At 42.7% G+C, this 24,532-nt stretch overlaps 1 protein-coding gene across 1 annotated transcript; it reads right to left on the reverse strand.

Moving 5' to 3' along the window:
- Positions 1–4,754: 4,754 nt before the first annotated feature.
- DPM1 (dolichyl-phosphate mannosyltransferase subunit 1, catalytic) lies at positions 4,755–23,012 on the reverse strand. Its single transcript, XM_077460529.1, has 9 exons — positions 22,845–23,012; positions 19,988–20,087; positions 19,264–19,297; positions 18,965–19,041; positions 15,765–15,790; positions 12,613–12,708; positions 11,639–11,707; positions 10,162–10,276; positions 4,755–4,995 (listed from the first exon to the last, which is right to left on the reverse strand). The coding sequence occupies exons 1-9, from the start codon at positions 22,967–22,969 to the stop codon at positions 4,891–4,893; spliced, it is 747 nt and encodes a 248-aa protein (XP_077316655.1). The 5' UTR covers positions 22,970–23,012; the 3' UTR covers positions 4,755–4,890.
- Between the last annotated feature and the right edge of the window lie 1,520 nt (positions 23,013–24,532).

Consider the following 24,532-nt stretch of genomic DNA (forward strand, 5'->3'; position numbering starts at 1 on the left):
CATGATTGTAATCCAAAGCACTTGTATATCAAAGAAATTTTCCTCATAAATAATGGAAACTCAAATGTTCCACAACCATTTATTCACAAGTCCTTCCGTTTATAGTCCATATAAAAAGATAATAGCAATGCGATAGGTTGTGTAACCATAAAATGTCCATCCACAAGAGGATTAGACGCAAAATCCATCAGGAGCTACAGAGTATGAAAGAGAAGAGAGGCGCCTCTAAGTGTAGCAATATGGTTACATTTAATGAAGGTACAACATTTAGCAACTCACATGGTTGATGATTAAAAGAGGAACATCTTATGCCCCGTACACACGATCGGATTTTGCGCCAACAAATGTTGGATGTGAGCTTGTTGGTGGAAAGACTGTGTGTACGCTCCATCGAACATTTGTCGTCGGACTTTCCGCCAGCAAATGTTGGCTGGCAGGTTCTCAAATTTTCCGTTGGTCGGAATTTCCGATCGCATGTACACAAGTCAGTCGGACAAAAGTCCACACGTGCTCAGAAGCAGAAGCGGCTGGTCTTGTAAACTAGCGTTCGTTATGGAGAATTAACATTCGCGACATGGAAAATTAGGAAATCTCCAAATGCAGTGCACAATTCTCTTCTTCTTTAATGGGTATAATAATAATGAAGCTGCTTTGTTAGTGATTCTGATGGAGTTATTGCAAACGAATTTTCAAAGGATTTTTTTATTTATTTTTCAAGTGATATCAAGAATAATAATAGCGTAAAATGAAATACGCAAAAAGAAAAGCGCGAATCACCACTCACCAAACTTCTACTAACACAAATTTAGCAGAAGGAGCCCGTGGGGTGGCGTTAAAGAGCTGAAAAACCACGTAGTACGTCTCTACGTTCGTAATTGTTGGGCAACATTTGTGTGACCGCGTGTATGCAAGACAAGTTGGAGCCAACAACCTTGTTGTCGGAAAGTCCGGTCGTGTGTATAGGGCATAAGGATGCAGACATCCGGGGTTAAAGCTGTCCACATAGAACCAGGGATATGCAATTAGTGGACCTCCAGCTTTTGCAGAACTACAAGTCCCATGAGGCATAGCAAGACTCCGACAGCCTCAAAGCATGACACCCAGAGGCAGAGGCATGATAGGAATTGTAGTTTTGCAACAGCTGGAGGTCCACTAACTGCATATCCCTGACATAGACCATCCCCCGCACCGCCGGCCCTCACCGCTATCAGTCTGTAATCGTGACCGGGAAGACTACCCTGCAGTAGAGCGATCTGAAAGCGAGGCTTTAACCGCTCGCGGAGCACAGCGTTGAAGGGACGACGTCAATGTTGAGGAGGACGGCCTATGTGGATATCTTTTCCCTGGGATGCCAGTAATAATCATCAACCATGTGGGTTTCTGAATGTTGTACATTCATTAAATGTAATCGTACTGCTACACTTAGAGGCACCTCTCTTCTATTTTATACTCAGTTGTGACATGACGCTACTTGTATATGAAGACATTGCTTGTATATCAAGTCAAAATTTATATTAAAAAAAAAAATTGCTGGTCTTGCAAAACGCTCTCAAACCAAGGTATTACTGTACTTGTAATAAATAGCCATAGGAAGAACATGCAAACTTCATGCTGATAGTGTACTGCCAAGAGGCAAATGGAGGACCCCAGTGCATTCTCCATTTAATGAGCCACTAATGATATTTTATGCTTCTATACACACTCCATCATGGCTGAGCCGTGTTTTGCTTCCTGAGCTCCTAGAGACAGTTGCTCGGAGATGGAGCAGAGAAAATAGGACACGTCCTAATTTTCACCTTCCGTGTTCTGTCTTCTGTTATGCCGAAGCCCCCCCCCCCCCTGTGCACACTTACTGCATGGGCCTGCAGGGGATATTGTGGCCCCCCCCGGGAGCTCTCCTGTGTGACATCTGGGGTAACCACAGAGGAACATTAGAAGGGTGGAATCACCCGGGTGTACTTTATTTAGCACCATGACATTACATTCTGCTAACCAACGTGAGCCTGTAAATCTGCCCTAGGATTGTGATATTTCAGGAAGAAATAAAACCGCTTCAGCCCCGGAAAATTTGGCTGCTGCATGACTGGGCCATTTTTTTTTTTTTGCGATTCTGCACTGCGTTGATTTTAACTGATAATTGTGCGGTCGTGCAACATTGAACCCAAACAAAAGCTTTATGGGGACTGAAGTTGCTTTTTAATGTGTTATAAATGTGATTCCTAAAATCTCATCTTTAATACTGTACCGGAAGCCATGTTTGGAGCCAATCAGCATATTTGCAAAGTCAGCCTAACTTTTTAAAGACAACCAAACTTGGTTAGAACACCGACTCCCGATAGTCTGTATACTAGCACTCTGAAAGTAAACCTATAGAGACCACCACCACCACCACCATTTTGGATAGAGTAATGGAGTGTTATAACCCCTGTCAGATTATTTTCCACCATCTGTGTCCCTTAAGAGAGAATTCCCTTAATTTCCTGTCCCATAACTAAGCAGGAACGTGAGAGGAAATTCCTGCAAAATTAAGGCAATTCCTCGGGGACCCCCAATTTACCAAAACTAGTGTCCCGATTGTGTAATGAAAGGGCAAATCTTCCAAAAGACCCCAACTACTAATCTGAAAGGACTATAACAGTACCAACTAGGTAAATAAAAAGTATCAAAAATATTATACAGCGTAAAATTGAAAAACAAAACAAAAACATGAAATCAAAAAAACACAAGAAAGTGGGGGTAAAGGGGGGGGGGGACAGACAATTTAGGCCCCCCATTGGCTATTTTTACTAATATTAAAGGATTTATAATGGGGCTTAATCTACTGGTGAAACAGGGTCACATGACAAAGAAGCTTCCAGAAGGCGAAAGGTTAAATGGGAATTGGCTAGCTAGGGTCAGGTGACCTTAGAACCTTCTGGAAGGTGCTTAGGAGGCCATTTAAAGGAACTCCCTAACTGGAATTTTGCAAGTCACCAGAGAGGAGTCGTCGAGCAGAGCTTCCCTCTCAAATGTCCCCCATCGTGGCCGGTTTCTGTGGTGGGTTCCTTTGGTCAAGTAGACAAAAAGGGGATATGTGAGAATATGTTTAAGTGGCTGGGTTGAGCTTTGGTGAATTCTGGACGAATTTTGGTTGAAAATTTTTTTTCTCTCCAATTACTTACCTTGACTTTTTATACAAAAAAGTATATGTGGCAACAGATTACTAGGCCACGATACAAAGTGTCATCAAGTCCTACATTCCCCACCCCACAAGTGTTATGTGGTCTTCACACATTCAGCAGCCACCACCTCTTGATCACTATACGGACAACTTTATTACCCTTAAGATTTTTCATTTCAGATACTCTACATGAAATCATATAGGAGCGCCGGTTCTTTTTACAAACTGTGTGTGGACTGTTCCATCTGACCAGGTGGTGGTGGCTGCTGACTGTGTGAAGACCACATATAACACTTTTTTTTTGGTATAAAACGTCAAGGTATGTGGGAACAGATTACTAGGCCACGATACAGAGCGATAAGATACAACCATGACCAACATCTATATATTGTTTATTCTAGTGTATGACTGCTTTTTACATTTCCTGAAGAAGCAGGCTTTGCCCCACGAAAAACCCAACCTGTGTCGGAGCAACAGTAAGTCCTACATTCCCCACCGATGTGGGGGGGGTGGGTGTTAACACTAAGAACATTCTTATGTTTTTTTTTTATGTTACATTTGTGGTAAATATATACAATTCCATGTTTTTTTCAATAATTTTTTTACCCAATTGGTACAGTTATAGTCGTTGGGGTCTTTGTGTAATTAATTTTTCAGGATGAGGTACTGGACTATTTTTGTCCACTATTGGGGGCTCTCCTTGTGAGATCCCCCTCCCATTTTTCTTATTCCTCCCCCTTTCTTACTTTTCTGGGAACAACCCAACATTTGGGGATTTTCCTTTACTTTCAATGGAGAAAAGTAAACAGTTTAAACAAAGTTGGGAAGATTCACCCCTCTTTGTCCTGACACGAGTTCTAATCCACCTCCACTCTATGCAAAACTAAAAACAAAAAAAGTTTTGCCCTTTGTTATACTTTAAATTATTATTATGTTATTCTGAAAAAATCCCTGTGTGTTTGTCTGTTCTGAGTGGGTTCATAGTTATCAGGACGCTGTGTCAGCTGCAAGGGATTAATGAGGAAAGCTGATGGGCCTGCATCCCTTTAGACGTGTTCCTATTGGAAGTATCTCACCAAAAAATGAAATTTCTGTTGCAGGGGATGCCTGAAATTTGACTTTTATCTTAGGCAGAGTTCTGGCGAAAAAAATAAATAAATATTGCAGTTAGTGATGTTTCTGGGGAGTAGTCAGTACACATTCTGTGTACAGACTACCTCCATGTAGCCATATTGCTTTTCATTTATAGAAAATTAGTGGCAAAAAAGGTAAAATTTTAAACATTCAATTACTATAGGACTTGTATCGCATTTTTACAGACTATATTACTTTTTCTTTATTTACTAATTTGGAGTTACTCTTTAAAAAATTCCCCTTAACCAATTTAAGAGACTTACCAGGATACCAATATTCTTCTGTGGGAAAAAAAAAAAAAAAAATGACAGAAAGCGAGCAGGAAAATAACTAGGCCCCATACACCCACCCCACCCCCACAATGTGGAAATTCCAGCAGTTCTGAAGATCTCTCGTTAGCATGTAACACATTGTATTATTCATTTAATGAAAGGCAAGAACAGACTTCACTTATATACAAAAAAAAAAAAAAAAAGTTTATTACTTCTGTAGTCCTTTTCTACCAAACCATAACAATTGTTTGAACCTCCACTTTGGTCAGATATCATTCCAGGGAGGAAGTGATCAATGATTGGGTGGATGTCACACTCCAGGGGTCATGTGGTTGCGAATAGCGTTAACAGGCCTTTCAAGAAGGAGACAATCTCATTTCCTCCCAGCTTGGACTCTCCATACACACGGTCTACAAATGATATTGGAACCTGTTGGGGAATTAAGCAGATGAGGAATGTTAGGCAATATAGCACAAAACTGGACTTTAAATGCAGGTGAATCTTCCAAACTTAGCATGCAATTGGTTCGCCAGCATTGACTGTTTGGTAAAAGTCACATTTACTGATACATGCCAAAATTGGGACGCTTTACACACATGAACTTTAATGGCATCCCAGTCTTAGTCTGTAGGGTTCAATATTGAGTTGGCCCCACCCTTTGCAGCTATAACAGCTTCAACTCTTCTGGGAAGGCCGTCCACAAGGTTTAGGAGTGTGTCTATGGCAGTGTTTCTCAATTCCAGTCCTCATGGCCCACTAACAGGTCATGTTTTCCCTCAGATGAAACAGTTGGGGTAATTACTAAGGCAGTGAAACTGATCAAATCACCTGTGCAAAATAATGGAAGGCCTGAAAACATGACCTGTTAGTGGGCCATGAGGACTGGAATTGAGAAACACTGGTCTATGGGAAGGTTTGACCATTCTTCCAGAAGCACATTTGTGAGCTCAGGCACTGATGTTGGATGAAAAGGCCTGGTTTGCAGTCTCTACTCTAATTTATCCTAAAGGTGTTGTACAAGGTTAGGGTCAGTCCAGTCAAGTTCCTCCGTCCCAAACTCACTCATCCACGTCTTTATGGACCTTGCTTTGTGCACTGGTCCAAATCATTTGGTGGAGGGAGGGGGGGGGGGGGGTTCCAGTGAAGGGAACTCTTAAGGTGTCAGCATACCAAGACATTGTGCAAAAATGTCATGCTCCCAACTTTGTGTTAACAGTTTGGGGGATGCCCCCTTCCAGTTTTAACATGACTGGACACCAGTGCACAAAGCAAGGTCCATAAAGACATGGATGAGCGAGTTTGAATTGGGATCATGGAAAAATTGATCCCTATGTCTTTGGAGGAAAGGGAGTGTCTACTGCAAGTCTGGGCTCCATGGGAGTAATTTTTACAATCAGAGGAAGGGAAAGGGCTAATTGGAGAGGAACTAGAGGAATAGCTAGTAAGTGATGTGGCACAGGTCCCTCTGTCGACAGGGGCAACATATTTTATTATTTGTTCCATTTGAGATTCCCTGGGGGGGGGGGGGGGAAGGGTTTCTCCCCTCGGTTCTATAAGTCCCTCACAGGATCTAGGGCCTTGGAGCAGAGGGTTGTTGAGGGGAATAGTTTTTGTAATATTGTTAGTTGTTTAGAAGGGGGAAAAAAAAAAAAAAAAAAAAAAATCGCAGGAATGCAATGTGTATCATTGGTTAAATTAATAAGTTTTTGTTTTGTAAATTGATTTGATAAGTTGATCTATGTAATTATTATTATTTTTTTGTGATCTTTGTCATGTATTCCTGCAGAGAAATAAAGTATTTAAAAAAAAAAAAAAAAAAAAAAAAACAGTTTGGGGGGATGCCCCCTTCCAGTTTTAACATGACTGGACACCAGTGCACAAAGCAAGGTCCATAAATGGATGAGCGAGTTTGGGGTGCTTCCAACAGTATCCTGCAATCTGTACACCATGTGAGCTTTGCTATGAATGATCAGTAAGGTACAGCTGGATCCTGAATGGGGGCATGGGACCAGAGGCCACCCTGCAGATATTGGGTTATACAGAGAACATTCTTGACTGCTTGGGCTGCCAAGTACCAGTTTGGTAAAAATCTGCAGATTGAGTACTTGTAGCTACCGATTTATTTTGCAGACAGTTCCCTCTAACCTTTTCCGGCTCAATCCAAATCACAAGTAAAGATTCGGCTAAAGTTTTTTTTATTTATTTTTTTTTTTTTTACTGCCATAGAGTTCCCTACCCTGACTCCATGCATCAGCACTTAGATCTACTGATTGGCCACGCAGTCCTTGCTCCCCTATGAGCCAACTATTAGGTAAACCTGTCACTTTGCCCACAATACAAAGCTCATCAACACACTAACATGTAACATGGTAAAATCAGCCTCTTGTTAAGCATACAGCTGTTGACACAAGGCAGCCTGTTGCTGTAAATTATCTGGTGGCACCATTTCACATAAATTCAAATCACCTCCTACCAAGAGGGGAATTCCCAGAATTGAGTGGTGGGAGAAGTGCATACAGGAAGCTTCAGCAGTATAAAAATCTCAACGAACAATTTGTCCCACTGACTCAATCTAAAACTGTACTATACATATCTGCTGCAGCTAATATGGAGGAGGGAAGAAAATATTTATCTGACAAATCTTTCCGTGTATGACTATAAAAACATGGCCGTTGCGTCTGGAAATTTGATTTATGTTCTGAATGCTGCCACCTGCAGGCTGTACACAGTATTGAACTAGAGCAGGCCCCTAGACCAATGCTGCAACATTGAGGGTGGGATCACCTTCTAGAAAAGGCTCCATCTTCCGCATTGATCCCTTCACTTCCTGTACAGATAATGCAGCTAATCACTCCACTAGGGGCATGGACAACAACGAAAACCTGACAGAGGTTCTGACCCTTCCCTGCTCCATTAAAAATGGTTTTGGATGCAGATAATCTTTAATGGCTTAATTTGATCAAAACTAAAAAAAGCAGTGGTCTCCAAACTGCAGCCTGGGGGCTTCACACCATAAGCCCCCCTCCTTTGCTTTTATTTGGCCCGTGGGGCATTTTTTCCATCCACTAACAATGGGGCATAATTACCCCTTCTGACACAATTCCTCTTATTGATAGGGTCTTATTTCTTCCCAATGACACCAAAAATGGGGCACAATTCCTCTCACTGACACTAATGATGGGGCATTATTTTTCCCTACTGACATTGTGACCTTTTCGACTACCATTGGCCACAGTCAAGTCTGAAGGGCAGTAAACAGGCCCTTTTGTATAGAAAGTTTGGAGATCCGACCTAAAGGGCAAGTTAGGGTTTCCTCAAAACCCTAACTCAACAAACACCCCCCCACCTACTTCTGTCCAACAGTGGCAACCTCCTCTTGTGTACTGTAAACCCCTGTAGATTTAAAGTAGAAAAAAAATTCTTAATTTTAGATAGAATAAAAGGCAGGCGATAACCAGTCAGTTTTTTCCCCCCACCATCTGTGTCCCGTTGCAGAGATTTTCCTTCACTTCCTGTCCCAGAGCCAAACAGGAAGTGAGAGAAAATACCTGCAAATGGGAATTCCTTGGGGACCCCCCTAGGTCACAAACTAGTGTCCCCATTGGAAAATTTCCCCTCTATCACATATATCTGGGGACAACCCAAAATTTGGTATTTTTAAAACTTTCAATAAGAATGGTAAACAGGACAAAGAGGATGAATCTCCTTAATGGGGGGCACAGACAGCAGTAAAAAAATAAAAAAAAAATAAAAAAATAAATCGACATGGGGCTCCACTCTATCCAAACCTAAACACACACAAAAATAAACAAACTACACCACACAAAATATAAAAAAATAAATAAAAAGTTTTGCCCTTATTTATACTTTAACCATGTGCAACTTTGATATATGGTGGCAAAGTGGCACGGCTGTGCCAGATCACGTATCTAGTACGTTATCCGACGCTTCCGGGTCGTGCATGCGCACCACCGCTAGCCGGCTCCTGCTGTGATTATACACACAGCGGGTACCGTGGACTTGATGTCTGCTGGCACCCACTGATCCTTTGGTACAGAGGGAGAACGGTATTATGTCAGTACAGAAGGCATAGAGATCCTGAGTCTCTGCAAACAGGGGTACCGATCCATGCCTTGTAGTACAAGAACCTCCCCCACAGTAAGAAAAACCATCAGTTAGGCATGCAGTTAATTCTTTAATCGCCCCCTGTTAACCCCTTCCCAGCCAGTGTTATCAGTGCAGGGCCAGTGTATATATTTTAAGCATGGATCACTTTATCAGTGTCAGTCCATGTCAGATTTGTCCACCGCAATAATGCAGTCCAGCTATAACTCACTAAACACTGCCATTACTAGTGAAAAATATCCCATAGGTTTGTAGACGGTATAACTTTTGTGTTTATTTATTTTTATTTATTTTTTTAAACAAAAAAATATGAAGCAAAATACATATTGGCCTAAATTTATGAAGAAATTAGAATTATTTTTTTTTTTATTGGATTTAATAGCAGACAGAAAAAATAATTCTCTTCAAAAATTGGTCTTTGTTTATAGCGCAAAAATAAACACAAATGGTGATCAATTACCACCAAAGGAACGCTCTACTTACATTGAAAAAAAATGTTCTCAGAGGGCTAGTGGTTAAAGTGGTTGTAAACCCTTACAAACCACTTTGACATACAGGTAAGCCTAGATTAAGGCTTACCTGTAGGTCCAAGAAATATCTCCTAAACCTACATGGTTTAGGAGATATTTACTATAAAAAAAAAAAAAAAAAAAAAAAAAAAAAAAAGACAGCGGCGCACTATCGCCGTTAGCAGCATGCCGCTGCTAACAGCGATAAGGCATTAGTGGCGGTTCCCGTGCGCATGCGTGACGTCATCACTGCTCCGGTGCTGCGAGTGGCCGAAGCAGCGATACCCGGAACAAGATGGACGCTCTGGACTACAGGGGACAGCAGTGACTTCGCTGGCTCCTGTGTCAGGTAAGTGACACATAATGGGCGACTATGCGATGCATAGTAGCCCATTATGCTTTACCTTTGCAGGGAGACAAAAGAGGAAGTAAACCCATCAGGGTTTACTTCCTCTTTAAATACAGCAGCACCCCTATTATAAAAATGATTCAGCTCAGATGGGGACACGCTACACAGACAAGCCAGCGCTGGAAAAGATTTTAGACCCTTGTCACACTGGAGTTTTTCAGGCGCTACAGCGCTAAAATCAGCGCATGCATAAGGCCTGAAAATAGCCTCAGCTGGGCGTCACAAAAAGTCCTGCCAGGAGCTTCTTTGCCGAGGTGAATACACCACACATGCCCATTTAAAACAATGGGTCAGCGCCACCATACAACCCGTAAAGCGCCAATGCAGCAGCAGATTTAATCCTTTTTCGACCACTAGCGTGGGTTAAAACCACCCTGGTAGCGGCTCTAAAAATAGCGCCGCTTTACCACCGATGCCTGGGGTGGCTCAGTGTGAAAGGGCTTAGGCCAAGGGTGGAGGAGTAAAGACTGGAGGCCACCGATGATAAAAAAAATAAAATAAAAGTTAAACAAGCGCCTTGGTGGAGATCTTAGATTTCAGGAATAGTTTTACCTCTCCGATAGTATAATTAAACTGTCGCGCTCTGACGATCATCTCCATCTGGAACACATAGCCTTTGGATACACAGTTCTCCACCAGTTTCTGCAGGACAGATCTCTTGTATAACCTGAGCAACAGCAAAAAGACAAAATACATAACACTGCCTTAAATTACAAGTTCAGTTTATCATTTTTCAGTAGTATGAATGTGGCGCTAACATGACGACATCAAATAACTACATTCTGTCTTCTTGACTAGATCTCCCTCACTTCCTGTTCTGTCACCTGGGCAGGAAATAAAAAAAAAATATATATATATTATATTATATTATATTATATTATATTATATTATATAATATATATATATATACATATACACATATACACACACACACACACATACACATATATATATATATATATATATATATATATATATATATATATATATATATATATATATATATATATATATATATATATATATATATATATACATATACATATAATTTTATACATACACAACTGAAAGCCAATTGCAAAATCTGAAACCAATCAGCTTTCGTTTTTTTTGGTCAACACTTAATTGAACAAGCTGATGTTAAAAGCCGATTGGCTAATCAGCACAGTTGCACCAGGTTTTGCACTCTCCAGTTTTAGTAAATAAACCCCATTGTATATTCTAGTATGACAGGAAATCTATATAAGCACACGCAAACCTAACACTGACCATCCCTGTAACCCTATAATATAATTAGAGGCAAAAATCTTGTCATTTTGGAGAGAATGAAGAGGGATTCGAATTTGTGTCAGTTTTTAATGCTGTCCATTATGGAGATATGGGAGGGGGTAGGGAGGGAATTGAAATTCCCTCAGTTTGCAGGGATTCCCGTTCCCTTGTTTGGCTTTGGGAAATCTTCACAATGTAGAAACAAATCTCACAGGGGTTATAAAGCACCCTTGCTCTATAAAAGTTTTGCCTATAGTTCTACTTTAACCACTTCAGTTTCCGAAAGGTTCACACCCCCCCCCCCCCCCCTTCACAACCAGGCCATTTTTTGGGATACGGCACTGCGTTACTTTGACAATTGCGTGGTCATACGGCACTGTACACAAAAAAATTGACTTCCTCCCTCTCCCCCCCCCCCCAATAGCGCTCTTTTGGTGGTATTTAATCACCACTTAATTTTTTTGGTCTATAAACAAAAACAAGCCAGCAATTTTGGGAAAACCAATCAATATTACGCTTATTGGGATTTTTTTTTTTAATTTTTTTTTTGCAAAAATATGTAGCAGAATACACATCGCCCTAAATTGATGAAGAAATTAGATTTCTAAAGGTTTTATTATTGGATAGGTTTTATAGAAAACACACACACACACACTGCTCGGCAATCCAGGAGTCGAGGTATAGCAGATGTATAACCTGCACTTATCTCTGAGCTGTTCCACCTAATTCACAGGAAGAGGATCGGGGAGGTTTGACTCACCTGAAACTTCCTGTTAAGTCAGAAGCCCCGGGACGCAGCAATACCTGGCTCAGATAGTTTGCTCCTCGGCTGGTAGATTTAAGAAAAAATAAATAAATATAAAAAAAAAGGGGGGGGGAAGAACAAGGCAGGTTAGTGTCACCAGTAATCACACAACCATCACTTATGAAACCCCACATCCTTAGCTTATTTCACAGTTTATGTAGCAAAAAGGTGAGGCCGTGTTATGTCCCAACACCATACAGACCAACAGCTGACTGTCTGACAACAGGGTTGCTTCAGTTTTGACCACACATTTGAAGGGCTAGATCAGTGGTCAACTATTTTGACATACAGGGCTTTAAGGGCAACTTCCATCAGCACCAGGGCTCCACATCATTTTTGGTGAATATAATACTACGGAAAACTGCCAGACTAAACACTTCCATGCATTTCCTGTCTTGGTGCCTCGATCGGAAAGTAAAATACATTGCAGTGGGTCAAGCCCTTCCCCACACCCCTAATTCAAATAACTTTTTTTTACTGGGTCCTCTGCTAGAGATTTTGGTTGCCTATCTCAATAACACAATAGGATGTTAAGGGAAATTTCTCCAACAGGAATACAGACATTGATGCTGTCAATCAGTAAGAACCAATGACCAGAAGCCACAGGACAAAAAAAAAAAAAAAAGTTGTTGGAAAGCTGGCCCATACACAGAAAATGTTGTCCTGTTCCCAAAGAACCGGTTTAAAATGCAATACTGTGGGTGGTCCTAATGGAAGCTATATCCAATCAGATGCAGTAACTGTTCAGTTAATCTGACAGCTAAGGCTTTCAACTGTCAGAGTTTAATCACTGACACTGCAGATTCATCCATCCACACTGGATAGCAAAGATATGGGAAGCAAAGATTTCCCTTATTCAGCTTGTAGGAGAAGTTTAGGAAGAAAAAAAAAAAAAAAAAAAAAAAAAGAAGAAAATTTTTATTACAAACCTGATTAGTTTCCTTTTTAAATCCCAGCCGTAAACACCACCATTTCCAATGTAGCGAGTGCCAGAGACCACATCAAAGTCCCCTTCTTTCTGTTTACTGTGCAAAGGGGAAAAATTAAAAAAATTATGATACCAAATTACAGGTACTGTGCTGCCATCAATCCAAATAACGTTAAAGAGGGGGGGGAAGACATTTTTATGGTATAAAACTACAAGTACAAAGAAATGTAGAGCAGTGATATTCAACCTATTTGATAGTGTTGAGCCGGTGGGGGACAGATGCTGCATCCACTTAGTAAGTATGATTCATACTTACTAAGTGGATGCAGCATCTGTCCCCCACCGGCTCCAACACGGAGAACCCGAGAGCTGGTGCCCATCAGTCAGTGGCTCTCTGCTCTGACCCCCTCCCCTGCCCTGCTCACTAGAGCGATTGGCTATGAAGGGGGTGGGAGCAGTCGTTTCAGGCTCCCAGCAGCTTTCCGAGAGGCTGAGCCGGGTTGCCGATCCAGGCATGCGGGTGGATCCCGACATCATTGCTGTAATCTTGCCCGAGCCTGGACCGGCTCTGTCAGCCGACAGCGAGCATCAGCACACAGTCTGTTGAAAACTGGTCACAGGAGTGCAGAACGAACTGCACGCCTGTGATCCATAGGAGAAGTACAGCCAAACAAGCACCTTTAAAACCAAATTATTAATTACTAAAAGCCACTCTAAACATAATTTTTCCTTTACTGGCTTAACCACTTCGCCTCTCACCTGTTCACTCCCTATTAACCAAAGCAATTTTTAAACTTCTGCTATGGACCTGTTTATTCAGCAATAACTTTATCATTACCAAAGAGAACAAACACGGTAACACATATATTCACTTTTAAAGAGAAAGTAAACCCTAATAGGTTTACTTACTCTGTGCTTCCCTGCAAAGGTGCATAGTAGCGCATTATGTGTCACTTACCTGACACAGGAGCCAGCGATGTCACCGCTGTCCCCTCTTCCACGGGGCGTCCATCTTCTTTCCAGGTATCGCGGCTCTGGCGCTGTGATAGCAGCGGCATGCTCAGTGCGCCTGCGAGACACTGTAGACAGCGGTGCCTGTCTTTTTGCAAATACCTTCTAAACCGTATAGGTTTAGGAGATATTTCTTGGATCTACAGGCAAGCCTTAATCTAGGCTCACCTGTAGGTCAAAGTGGTCTGTAAGGGTTTACAACTACTTTAATGATTATGAATTGCAATTTTTTTTTAAACAGGGCTAGTTAAAAAAAATAACACTAAAATTATGATTCTGGTACAAAGCATTGCAAAGTGATTTATAAAAGAAATGGTGTTTAATTTTTTTAATTCAGCGCATTAAAAAGTTAAAGTAAAAATATTAAAACACAAACTTCAGATATGTATAATTAGCAAAAGAAAATTCAGCAGGAAAATGAAATAGTTGGAGAGGAGAATAGGGCTGCAACTAATGATTATTTTCACGATCGATTAGTTGGCCGATTATGGTTTCGATTTGTCGGTCAATAATACAAAAAGTGTGAGTCAAATTGACGTTAATTTGGAAATAAAAAACTTCTTGGTCAAAGGAATTTTCAGACAGTGTATGTGGTTTTCTTTCAAAAATTACATTAGTTTTAAAAAAACAGAATGTTAAAAACAAGTGAAAATTTCAAACAAAATTCCTTTCATTCAAACGTACAAAGATTTTTCATCTTAAAATTGATCTACCGTATATACTCGAGTATAGGCCGACCCGAGTATAAGCCGAGGCCCCCAATTTACCCCCAAAAAACTGGAAAACTTATTGACTCGTGTATAAGCCGAGGGTGAGACATGGCTGTCCATCCCTGTGTGTCCGTCCATCCCTGTGTGTGTGTCCGTCCATCCATCCCTGTGTGTGTGTCCATCCATCCATCCATCCCTGTGTGTGTATCCATCCATCCATCCATCCCTGTGTGTGTGTGTGTGTGTGTGTGTGTGTGTGTGTGTGTGTGTATCCATCCATCCATCCCTGTGTGTGTGTGTGTGTGTGTGTGTGTGTGTGTGTGTGTGTGTGTATCCATCCATCCATCCATCCATCCCTGTGTGTGTGTGTGTGTGTGTATCCATCCATCCATCCATCCCTGTGTGTGTGTGTGTGTGTGTGCGTGCGTGCGTGCGTGCGTGCGTGCGTGCGTGTGTCCGTGCAGCCTTGTGTGTGTGTCCAGCCTACCTGTGTCCCAAGCCTCCGTCCCGAGCCGCCGTCGTCCCGAGCCTCCTCCGTCCCGTGCCGTGCCTCCTCCGTCCCGTGCCGTGCCTCCTCCGTCCCGTGCCGTGCCTCCCCCGTGCCGTGCCGTGCCTCCCCCGTGCCGTGCCGTGCCTCCCCCGTCCCGTGTCTCCTCCGTCCCGTGCCGATGGATCGCCGCTCTTCTCGGCGGCCATTCTACAATTCAAAATTCCGCCTCCGCCTGTGATAGGCGGAACACTCAATTTCCCAGCAGCCTGTGTTCCGCCTATCACAGACATCCTCTCATACTCGTCCGTAGTATGAGAATGAGCGGATGTCCGTGATAGGCGGAACACTGACTGCTGGGAAATTCAGTGTTCCGCCTATCACAGGCGGAGGCGGAGAAGGAGGCGCGGCTTTTGAAAATTAATGTCCGCCGTCTGTCTGCTCGATACGCTGATCGAGCAGTCAGACAGCGGCGACTCGAGTATAAGCCGAGGGGGCACTTTCAGCCTCAAAAAAGAGGCTGAAAATCTCGGCTTATACTCGAGTATATACGGTATGTGGCCAGCATAAGGCTCGGTACACACCTATGCAGTTTGCTTTTGATTTGTTTCTGCAGTGAGTTTTGATTTTTGCTGCAATTTTACTGCAATTTGTGCTGTTTGCATTTTTTCTGAGCATGTTAAAAACACAAATTTCGCCAAAAACGCATTACATGCTTTTCTACAGCTCCTCCATTGAAGTATATTGAACCAGAAAAGCACCATTTTACGTTAAAGTCCCTGACCCTTTCCAAATACGCAGTGGCTGAAAAAAGCATAGGATGTGAATGTGTCCCATAGGAAACCATGTAAATGAACTGTAGTGCGTTTCTGCAAAAAGCACCAACATATAGATGTGAACCAGGTAGATTAAGTAATTTGAGCCAGCATGATAGATTATACTTACTTTATAAACTCTGGGATGAATTTGGGCTACAAAAGAATAAAACAGAAGTTAAGTTTAGTAATACATACGTTAAACAACAACCTAAAGAAGCCGTTACTTAAGGACATTAAGAGTATTAATGACAGTTCGTCCTGGTAGCTCACTACTCCCAGCAACTATAGTCAAACCCAAAATTAAACAAAATTTTATTACACTAAAAGACAGAGTTTAAAATACATTACAGTCTTTAGTGATTCAAATTTTGAAATCAGAGATGTGCTGGTTCCCAACAGGTTTATACAAAAAGTGGCCTACACGTTTCACAGATGAAACCGCTTCGTCAGGGCCTTGAGAATAGCACAGATGAAAACGTCAAATTCTCAAACGTTAATATATCATATAATCAATATAAATATGTAATCAATATAAATATGTAATGATGCGACTAGTACAGGGGTGTTGACCAATGTCTATACATACATTTGACAAATTTTATATATACACACACAAATAAAAATAAAAAAATCTATATTTAACCTAGTGTGCAGTCTCCTCCATCTTTGTTCGTTTAGGTGGGGAGAAAGATTCCCACGGGCACCCAGGCCTCACTTGTCCCACTGGGCCGACGTTTTTCCATAACCAGTCCTTTCCGGTAAGCTGAGGGGTATGTTGAAATTTTGTTTTTTATCATTTGATAATGTTACCTAGACAGCCAATTCCATTTACTTGTGTTTTTCCACATTTAGACACACCAGGCGCAAAATGTGACTGCACACTAGGTGATATATACAGTTAATAGGACTGCTGTTTTTTTTGCAGTATATTTAGTTTATCAAAACACTGAAACAATTCAGGGATATCAAAAGTATATACCTGAACCCAGCGCACCAATTGGTTAATTTTATGAGACAAACTCCTAATGATTGGTACCAAGAGGAAATCACTCCTCTATGGTACCTAGCAGCTATTATAAATTCAAGACTATAATATACAATGTGGTTGACTCTACAAATCAAACACTAACAACGCTAAATTACACAATCTGAAGACCGTTCAGAGGAAAGACCGGTCTGCGGTGAGATGTTCGTGATGCTATGCTGACATGATTTTAAAGCGGTTTTTATAATTTATACATGTAAGCGCAATATGTAAATTTGGGGGGGGGGGGGGAGAGGATAATTCAAATAAAGGGTATAACACTATACTAGTCCCCTTGTGTATCCTTACATGTTGACGAGTATTGAGGAGATTGGGCTAGAGAGCGGAGGTGTAAGGAGCACTGAAGATTCAGTTACAGTGAAAGACCCATTATATATAGGCCTGTTTGCAGAGATGTTCCGGTAAGCGGCCAACTATGTGGGATTGCACGCTGGTGGACACGGTGATGGTGTAGGACAGATATTCCCTGTTTTTGAAGTACAACCTCATGGTGGAAGGCATTTCTCTACCTGCATCACTCTCCGCTAACAATCTCCAATGAAGGACTGTTTAACTGACAAATGTTAAAGACTGGATTGCGTTTTATGTTATAATAAGAGTTCTATTTGAAAGCAATTTTAGAAGATCTGAGTAACGGTTCAGATTGTGTAATTTAGCGCCGTTAGTGTTTGATTTGTAGAGTCAACCACATTGTATATTTAGTTCATCAACATTTGCTGTAACACACATACATACAGTCATAAATGTATGTATGACCATTAGTCAACACCTCTATGCCATTTGCATCATTACGCATTTATATTGATTATATGATGTATGATATATTAACGGTTTCTTTGTAGAATTTATATGACATTTTTATCTGTGCTATTCTCAAGGCCCTGACGAAGCGATTTCATCCACGAAACGCGTAGGCCACTTTTTGTATAAACCTGCTGGGAACCAGCACATCCGATTTCAAAATTTGAATCACTAAAGACTAATGTATTTTAAACTGTCTTTTAGTCTAATAAAAAGTTTAATTTTGTATAAATACCCGTTTTGTTGGTTTTTTCATAGTCCGAGAGAGAGTCCCATTTTGTTCTAAAATATTTTTTTGAAATATATTTATACATAAATCAAAGTGAGCCTCACTCACAGTGATTGTACAGCACCCCTGGACTGTCACTCCAGGGGCACATACACCATGGGCTTCTTTTTTGGGTGCGACCCTTAGCCGGACTAGTGCAGCCCTCCGTCCCTGCCAGATAGAGAGCCCTTCCAGGTTTTCTGGAGGAGAGCCGCCGACAGCAAAGCAGCCTCCACCGGTACTGGCCCTTCCCATCAGCCTGGCAGATTTGCATAGCACCACCAGCGCCTCCACCGGACGCTGACAGGAACAGTGACCACACCAATCCTAGCCAGAAGGCTGGGAAAACCCAGCCCTCTGGCCAGACCAGATGCAGCACCCATCGTCACCAGGAGCACCTTTCCAGCCTGCTCGGATATGACCCAAGAGCACCCAATGTGGCCATCCAGGTACAAATACACCATCAGATTTGCATAGCCCTGCCCCTTTGGGAATAACACAGCTCCTCCTCTAGCAACTGAAAAAAAAAAAAAACAGATACTTCACTTAATCTTAGCCAAAAGGCCGAAAATCGCCCTCTGTTAGTGTACTGACCTTTGAAAGGTCAGTCCACCCAATCCTGACAATTCACTGCTTGAGGGATGCAGGAAAGTTAAGGCACCTCAAGGTTTCATTCAGGCACTCTTGGTGAGATCGCTGGATTAAGTTCCTGGACACCATTATGAGGCGTTCCCATCATCCCTGTGCTGAGTTCCTGGGTCTGTACACCTGTTGTGCCCATTCTGAGGGGTTCCCACCACCCCTGTGCCACATTACATTGGATTTACACAGCACCCATTGACATTACGGGAACAGCGCATCACAGATTATCTTTTGGTCCTCCCAGAAATCCAATGCTGTCCTTAAGTACTCCGGTGTTATTCTAACTAAGTGCTATTAACAGCCCCGCCGAGAAACAAAGATGTTCTGTTAAGACACGGCCTATCCTCAGGTGACAATGCCGAGTGAGTGTCGTCACCCTTGCACAGGAAGTGTGCTACTTTGAGGATCACTAGGTGGGGGAGAGGAAAACACACACACACAAAAAAATCTAAGGATTGGTAGGCTGCAATACAATACATTTTTTTTCTTAGGCTTTAGGTCATCCTGCATTAACATTTATTTTTGTGATATGGCAAACCAAATATTTGGAGACAATATCGCAGACACATACGTGGTGGGAGAGATCTGCATCCATAATGATGATAAAGTTTCCCGATGCGTGCTGCATGCCATGTACATAGGCTGTTCCTGTGAGCACAAAAAAAAAAAAAAAAAAAAAAAAAAAAAAAAAAAAAAAAAAAGTTATGCACCATAACCAGAGGAAAGCGGCAAATCCCACATCTACAGACCCAACAACATCAAATCACAGTTGGCTATGATTTAAGAGCTCACTGGGTTTTGGCATGACCTATAAATACAGAATTACAAAAAAAAAAAAAAAAAAAAAAAAAAAAAAACAAACAAACTTACCTAGTCCCAGTTTCTTTTCCCTGGGTCGGAGTAGCTGAGAAAACAAAAAAAAAAAAAAAAAGACTGATGACACAATTTCCTAATAGATTAGGACGAGTCTCCCTGTCATTAATTCAACTGGGACAGACAAAACACTGACAATAGTTGCACAGCTGTACCATCCATTCAGTGTTAACGGGAGGGTCCCGTGTGCCACTTTAATCCAATGGTCTCCAAACTGCGGTCATTTGCTTACTTCTCTCCAACCCTTGGGGCACCATACCCTCCCGCTGACTACCCCCAACCAGGGGGCACCACTAGTCCCACTGACCACCCCCAACTAGGGGGCACCATTCAATTTTCTTTTACTCTTAATGACCAATCAAGTCTGAGACATTGTCTACTCCCACTGATGCCAGGGCATTTTTTTTTTTTTTTTTTTTTTAACTCCCATTGGTAACAATGGAGCTCCCCTGAAGGATAGTAAACTGGCTTTGTTTAGAAAATTACCAGTTACACTTACCGGGTTTTCTAGGAAATCTTACAGGACGGCACACCTAAGTAGGCCTGCCGCCCTGGAAGATGACTGGAGAAAGTTGAGATCCCCGTTTCATCCCAGAAACATTTGGCTTTCGATATACTTAACACACATTACATACCCACTCAGCACAACCAGATTAAATGGCAATTAGATGGGTTTATACTAAGCTCAGGAAAATTATGAGACCAGCAGGAGATCACTTACTATTTTGTCGCCCCCATAGATCTTCTGCAACTGCTTGGCTACCTCCAATGTCCCATCCGGGCTTCCATCGTCAATGATGATAATCTCATATTTATAGCCACTGAAGAGACAAAATAAGGATTTAATAAAATAGCAAGTGATTGAATAGGAGTTGAGGTGGGTTATAGGAGCTTGGTATGGATGTTCAGAGCCTTTGATGGCCTTTTAGGCCCCCCCCCCCCGGGTGACTAATGAACCCAGGAGTGACAAGTATTACATCACTGCCAGGTTCAGAGTTGTAATTCTCTCCCCCCCCCCCCCCCCATGTAGCTGGGGAGATCCCTGATGTCTCCATAAAGAGGACCCGTCACCTGCCCAGGTTATAATGTGTATAATTTGTGATATCAAAAGCCCTGTGCAGTTTTAAAGCTTGACATGTTGGGTATTTGTATGTTTCACCAAAAAGATTTATAGAATTGTGTTTACCAACATTCATTTTAGTGCATTTTTCCTAAAAAGAAATGGGTTTCAGTTTCAGACATAGCTGCACCATTATGGTGCCTCAAAATAAAATTTCAACTGCCACTATTTTTATTCTCCAGGGTCTCGGCTTTTAAGAGATTTGTTTCAGGTTGAATGGCTGGAGGATTTAAATTAATTTCTACTAAACAAAATAAAAGATAAGGCATCCCTAGACACATGTATGAAGGGTATATATTGTGACCAAGCCCATATCTAATGGCTTGTACTAGAGTTCCTCTAAACATTTAAAAAAGGAAGAGAGTTATTAATTGGAGCCTGCAGTGTACAGGTCGTGTGATACAGAGCTATGTGTCCAGGGATGTCCTCCTACGAAGGGAATAGTATTTGTACAGATGACAGGTCCTCTAAGCACTCAAAAAGTAGTAAGGAATTTGTTGGAGAAATGGAGCATGTAGTCTACAGGTCATGTAATACCAAGACAAGACATCACTAGAGACATATGAGGGGTATAGTATTAGTACAGGACAGAGGTCCCGTTTAAGGATTTAAAGGGAAGTACAGTATGTGCTCTAGTATTGGATCGTAGAGTGTACAGGTCATGTGACACACACATAAGATATCCCTGGAGACTTATGAGGGGGGGGGGGGGGATATGATCAGTACAGCAGACATGGGGGGATATGATCAGTAGAGATGACAACATAAGAGGGGGTGGGGATATGATCTGTACAGGAGACATGAGGGGGGGGGGGGGTGAATATGATCAGTACAGGAGACATATGGGGGGGGGATGAATATGATCAGTACAGGAGACATATGGGGGGGGGGGATGAATATGATCAGTACAGGAGACATATGGGGGGGGGGGGATGAATATGATCAGTACAGGAGACATATGGGGGGGGGGGGGATGAATATGATCAGTACAGGAGACATATGGGGGGGGGGGGGAGAATATGATCAGTAGAGGAGACATATGAGGGGGGGGGATATGATCAGTAGAGGAGACATATGAGAGGGGGGGGGGGTATGATCAGTAGAGGAGACATATGAGGGGGGGGGATATGATCAGTAGAGGAGACATATGAGGGGGGGGGGGGTATGATCAGTAGAGGAGACATATGAGGGGGGGGGGATATGATCAGTAGAGGAGACATATGAGGGGGGGGGGATATGATCAGTAGAGGAGACATATGAGGGGGGGGGGGATATGATCAGTAGAGGAGACATATGAGGGGGGGGGGATATGATCAGTAGAGGAGACATATGAGGGGGGGGGAAATGATCAGTAGAGGAGACATATGGGGGGGGGGATATGAGCAGTAGGAGACATATGAGAGGGGGGGGGAAATATGATCAGCAGAGGAGACATATGGGGGGGGGGAATATGATCAGCAGAGGAGACATGAGGGGGGGGGATTATGATCAGCAGAGGAGACATATGAGGGGGGGGGGATATGATCAGTAGAGATGACATATGAGGGGGAGGGGGGATATGATCAATAGAGATGACATATGGGGGGGGGGGATATGATCAGTACAGGAGACAAATGGGGGGGGGGATATGATCAGTAGAGATGACATATGGGGGGGGGGATATGATCAGTAGAGATGACACATGAGGGGGGGATATGATCAGTAGAGATGACACATGAGGGGGGATATGATCAGTAGAGATCACATATGAGGGGGGGGGATATGATCAGTAGAGATTACATATGAGGTGGGGGGAATATGATATGATCAGTAGAGATGACATATGGGGGGGGGGGGGGATATGATCAGTAGAGATGACATATGGGGGGGGGGATATGATCAGTAGAGATGACATATGAGGGGGGGGGGGAGATATGATCAGTAGAGATGACATATGAGGGGGGGGGGATATGATCAGTAGAGATGACATATGAGGGGGAGGGGGGATATGATCAATAGAGATGACATATGGGGGGGGATATGATCAGTACAGGAGACAAATGGGGGGGGATATGATCAGTAGAGATGACATATGGGGGGGGGCATGATCAGTAGAGATGACACATGAGGGGGGGATATGATCAGTAGAGATAACACATGAGGGGGGGGGGGATATGATCAGTAGAGATCACATATGAGGGGGGGGGGGATATGATCAGTAGAGATTACATATGGGGGGGGGGGGATATGATCAGTAGAGATGACATATGAGGGGGGGGGGGGAGATATGATCAGTAGAGATGACATATGAGGGGGGGGGATATGATCAGTAGAGATTACATATGAGGGGGGGGGGGGGATATGATCAGTAGAGATGACATATGGGGGGGGGGGATATGATCAGTACAGGAGACATATGGGGGGGGGGGATATGATTGGTTGAGGTGACAGGTCCTCCTCCTCTACGGCAGCCAGTCACCTCTCTCCGAAGTACTTGACCAGCAGCCAGACGATGATAGGAAGGTTCTCCCTCTCGTTATAGGTGGGAAGCAGCACGGAGTACACGTCCCCCGCTCGCTCCCTTCTCTCTCTGACAGCCGCCATGGCTATCCCGGAAGTAACAACTCAGCAAGCAACCAGCACGTCATTTCCTCCACCAATCACAGCGGGCTGTCACCTCCCGGCGAAAAGAGCGACGGCTCAGCCAATGGAACTCGGGATGTAAATACAGAGGCGAGAACGGGCGCCTATTGGCTGCGTTCACCACCGGGGGGGTGGCCAACGTGGCTTTCTGGCTTGGCGGGCGGGAAAATCAGTCAGATCTCCTCACACAGCTGAGGAGAACACCTGGAGGAGGGGGCTGTTGTGTTCCTGTGACAAGAATAAGGCAATTAGTCAGTCAATATCCTGATCATTGACCACCAAGGCTTCTTCTATGCCCAGTGTAGTGTAGGAGAGTTCTATAGGGACACACTGGAAGAAGGTAATTGTGTTCTATTTACATTATTAACGCATAGGAATAGTTCAGTGGGTACCCCGTTGTCAGGCCTGTGCTGGCTGTATGCTTAGAAAACGGAATGTTAGTAAATAAGACAAAACTTCTAAGATAAATATTCTACAATGCAAAGGGATTTTGCTCCTCACGAGTGAACACATTTTCACCTCATTTACTAAGATGGAGAACATTCACCCTGTGGAGATTTCTGCAGAAGAGGAGAGGACGGCATTCACAATGCCGACTGTTGGGTTTAGTTTGGAATGAAGCCGGAAAGAGTCTGTCGAGGGAGATTTCCTTCCACTTCCTGTCCTGGTGACACCCGTACAGGAAATAGGGTGCAGACAAAACAGGAAGTGGAGTGGAAACCCCCCTCCCCCCCCAGTGGGGACACACAGCAATAAACACTTGGTAGGGGCTCCATTCCTCTGCTAAAATTAAAAAGGACCTCCCCCACCCTCTAAAAAACAAAACAAAAACTGCTAATAATACGTAAAGGAGAAATTAAACATGTATACTTACCTACGTACATGTGATGTGACTTCGTCTTCATTTCTAACAGTTTCCAGGATGTCTGGTGCCGCCATTTTGAAAATTCACATCACGATTCTGTCATACTGCGCGCACACGAGAGGAAGCGGAAGATGTCACGCCCCACGATCGCGCACACACGACCTTACGTACATTTGGTTAACCCCCCCAACCCTATTTCCTGCCACCCCCGAGGTCCACCATGCACCAGGAAAAGTATCATTTTGTATGCCTCGTGAAAGATGAGGCGCATGCCGTCGTGTGGTTCATCTTGCATGTGCGCGGTGTGACAATACTTCAAAATCTCGCAGTTTAATGACTTTTACGTTAACCATTTCAACTCCGGAAGATTCCCCCCCCCCCCTTTTTATGACCAGGCCATTTTTTGCGATACGGCACTGCTTTACTTTAATTGCGCGGTCATGCGACGCTGTTCACAAATACAATTGATGTCCTTTTTATTTTCCACACAAATAGAGCTTTCTTTTGGTGGTATTTGATCACCTCTGTGTTTTTTTGCGCTATAAAGAACGACTGACAACGACTGACAATTTTTGGAAAAAAAAAAAACGATATATTATTTTTTTTACTTTCTGCTATAAAATACATCCAATAAAAAAACAATGTAAAAAATCAAATTT

Source organism: Lithobates pipiens, unplaced genomic scaffold (assembly GCF_037356315.1).
Source record: "Lithobates pipiens isolate NorthernLeopardFrog02 unplaced genomic scaffold, aLitPip1_a1.2 Scaffold_28, whole genome shotgun sequence".
Classification (NCBI taxonomy): domain Eukaryota; kingdom Metazoa; phylum Chordata; class Amphibia; order Anura; family Ranidae; genus Lithobates; species Lithobates pipiens.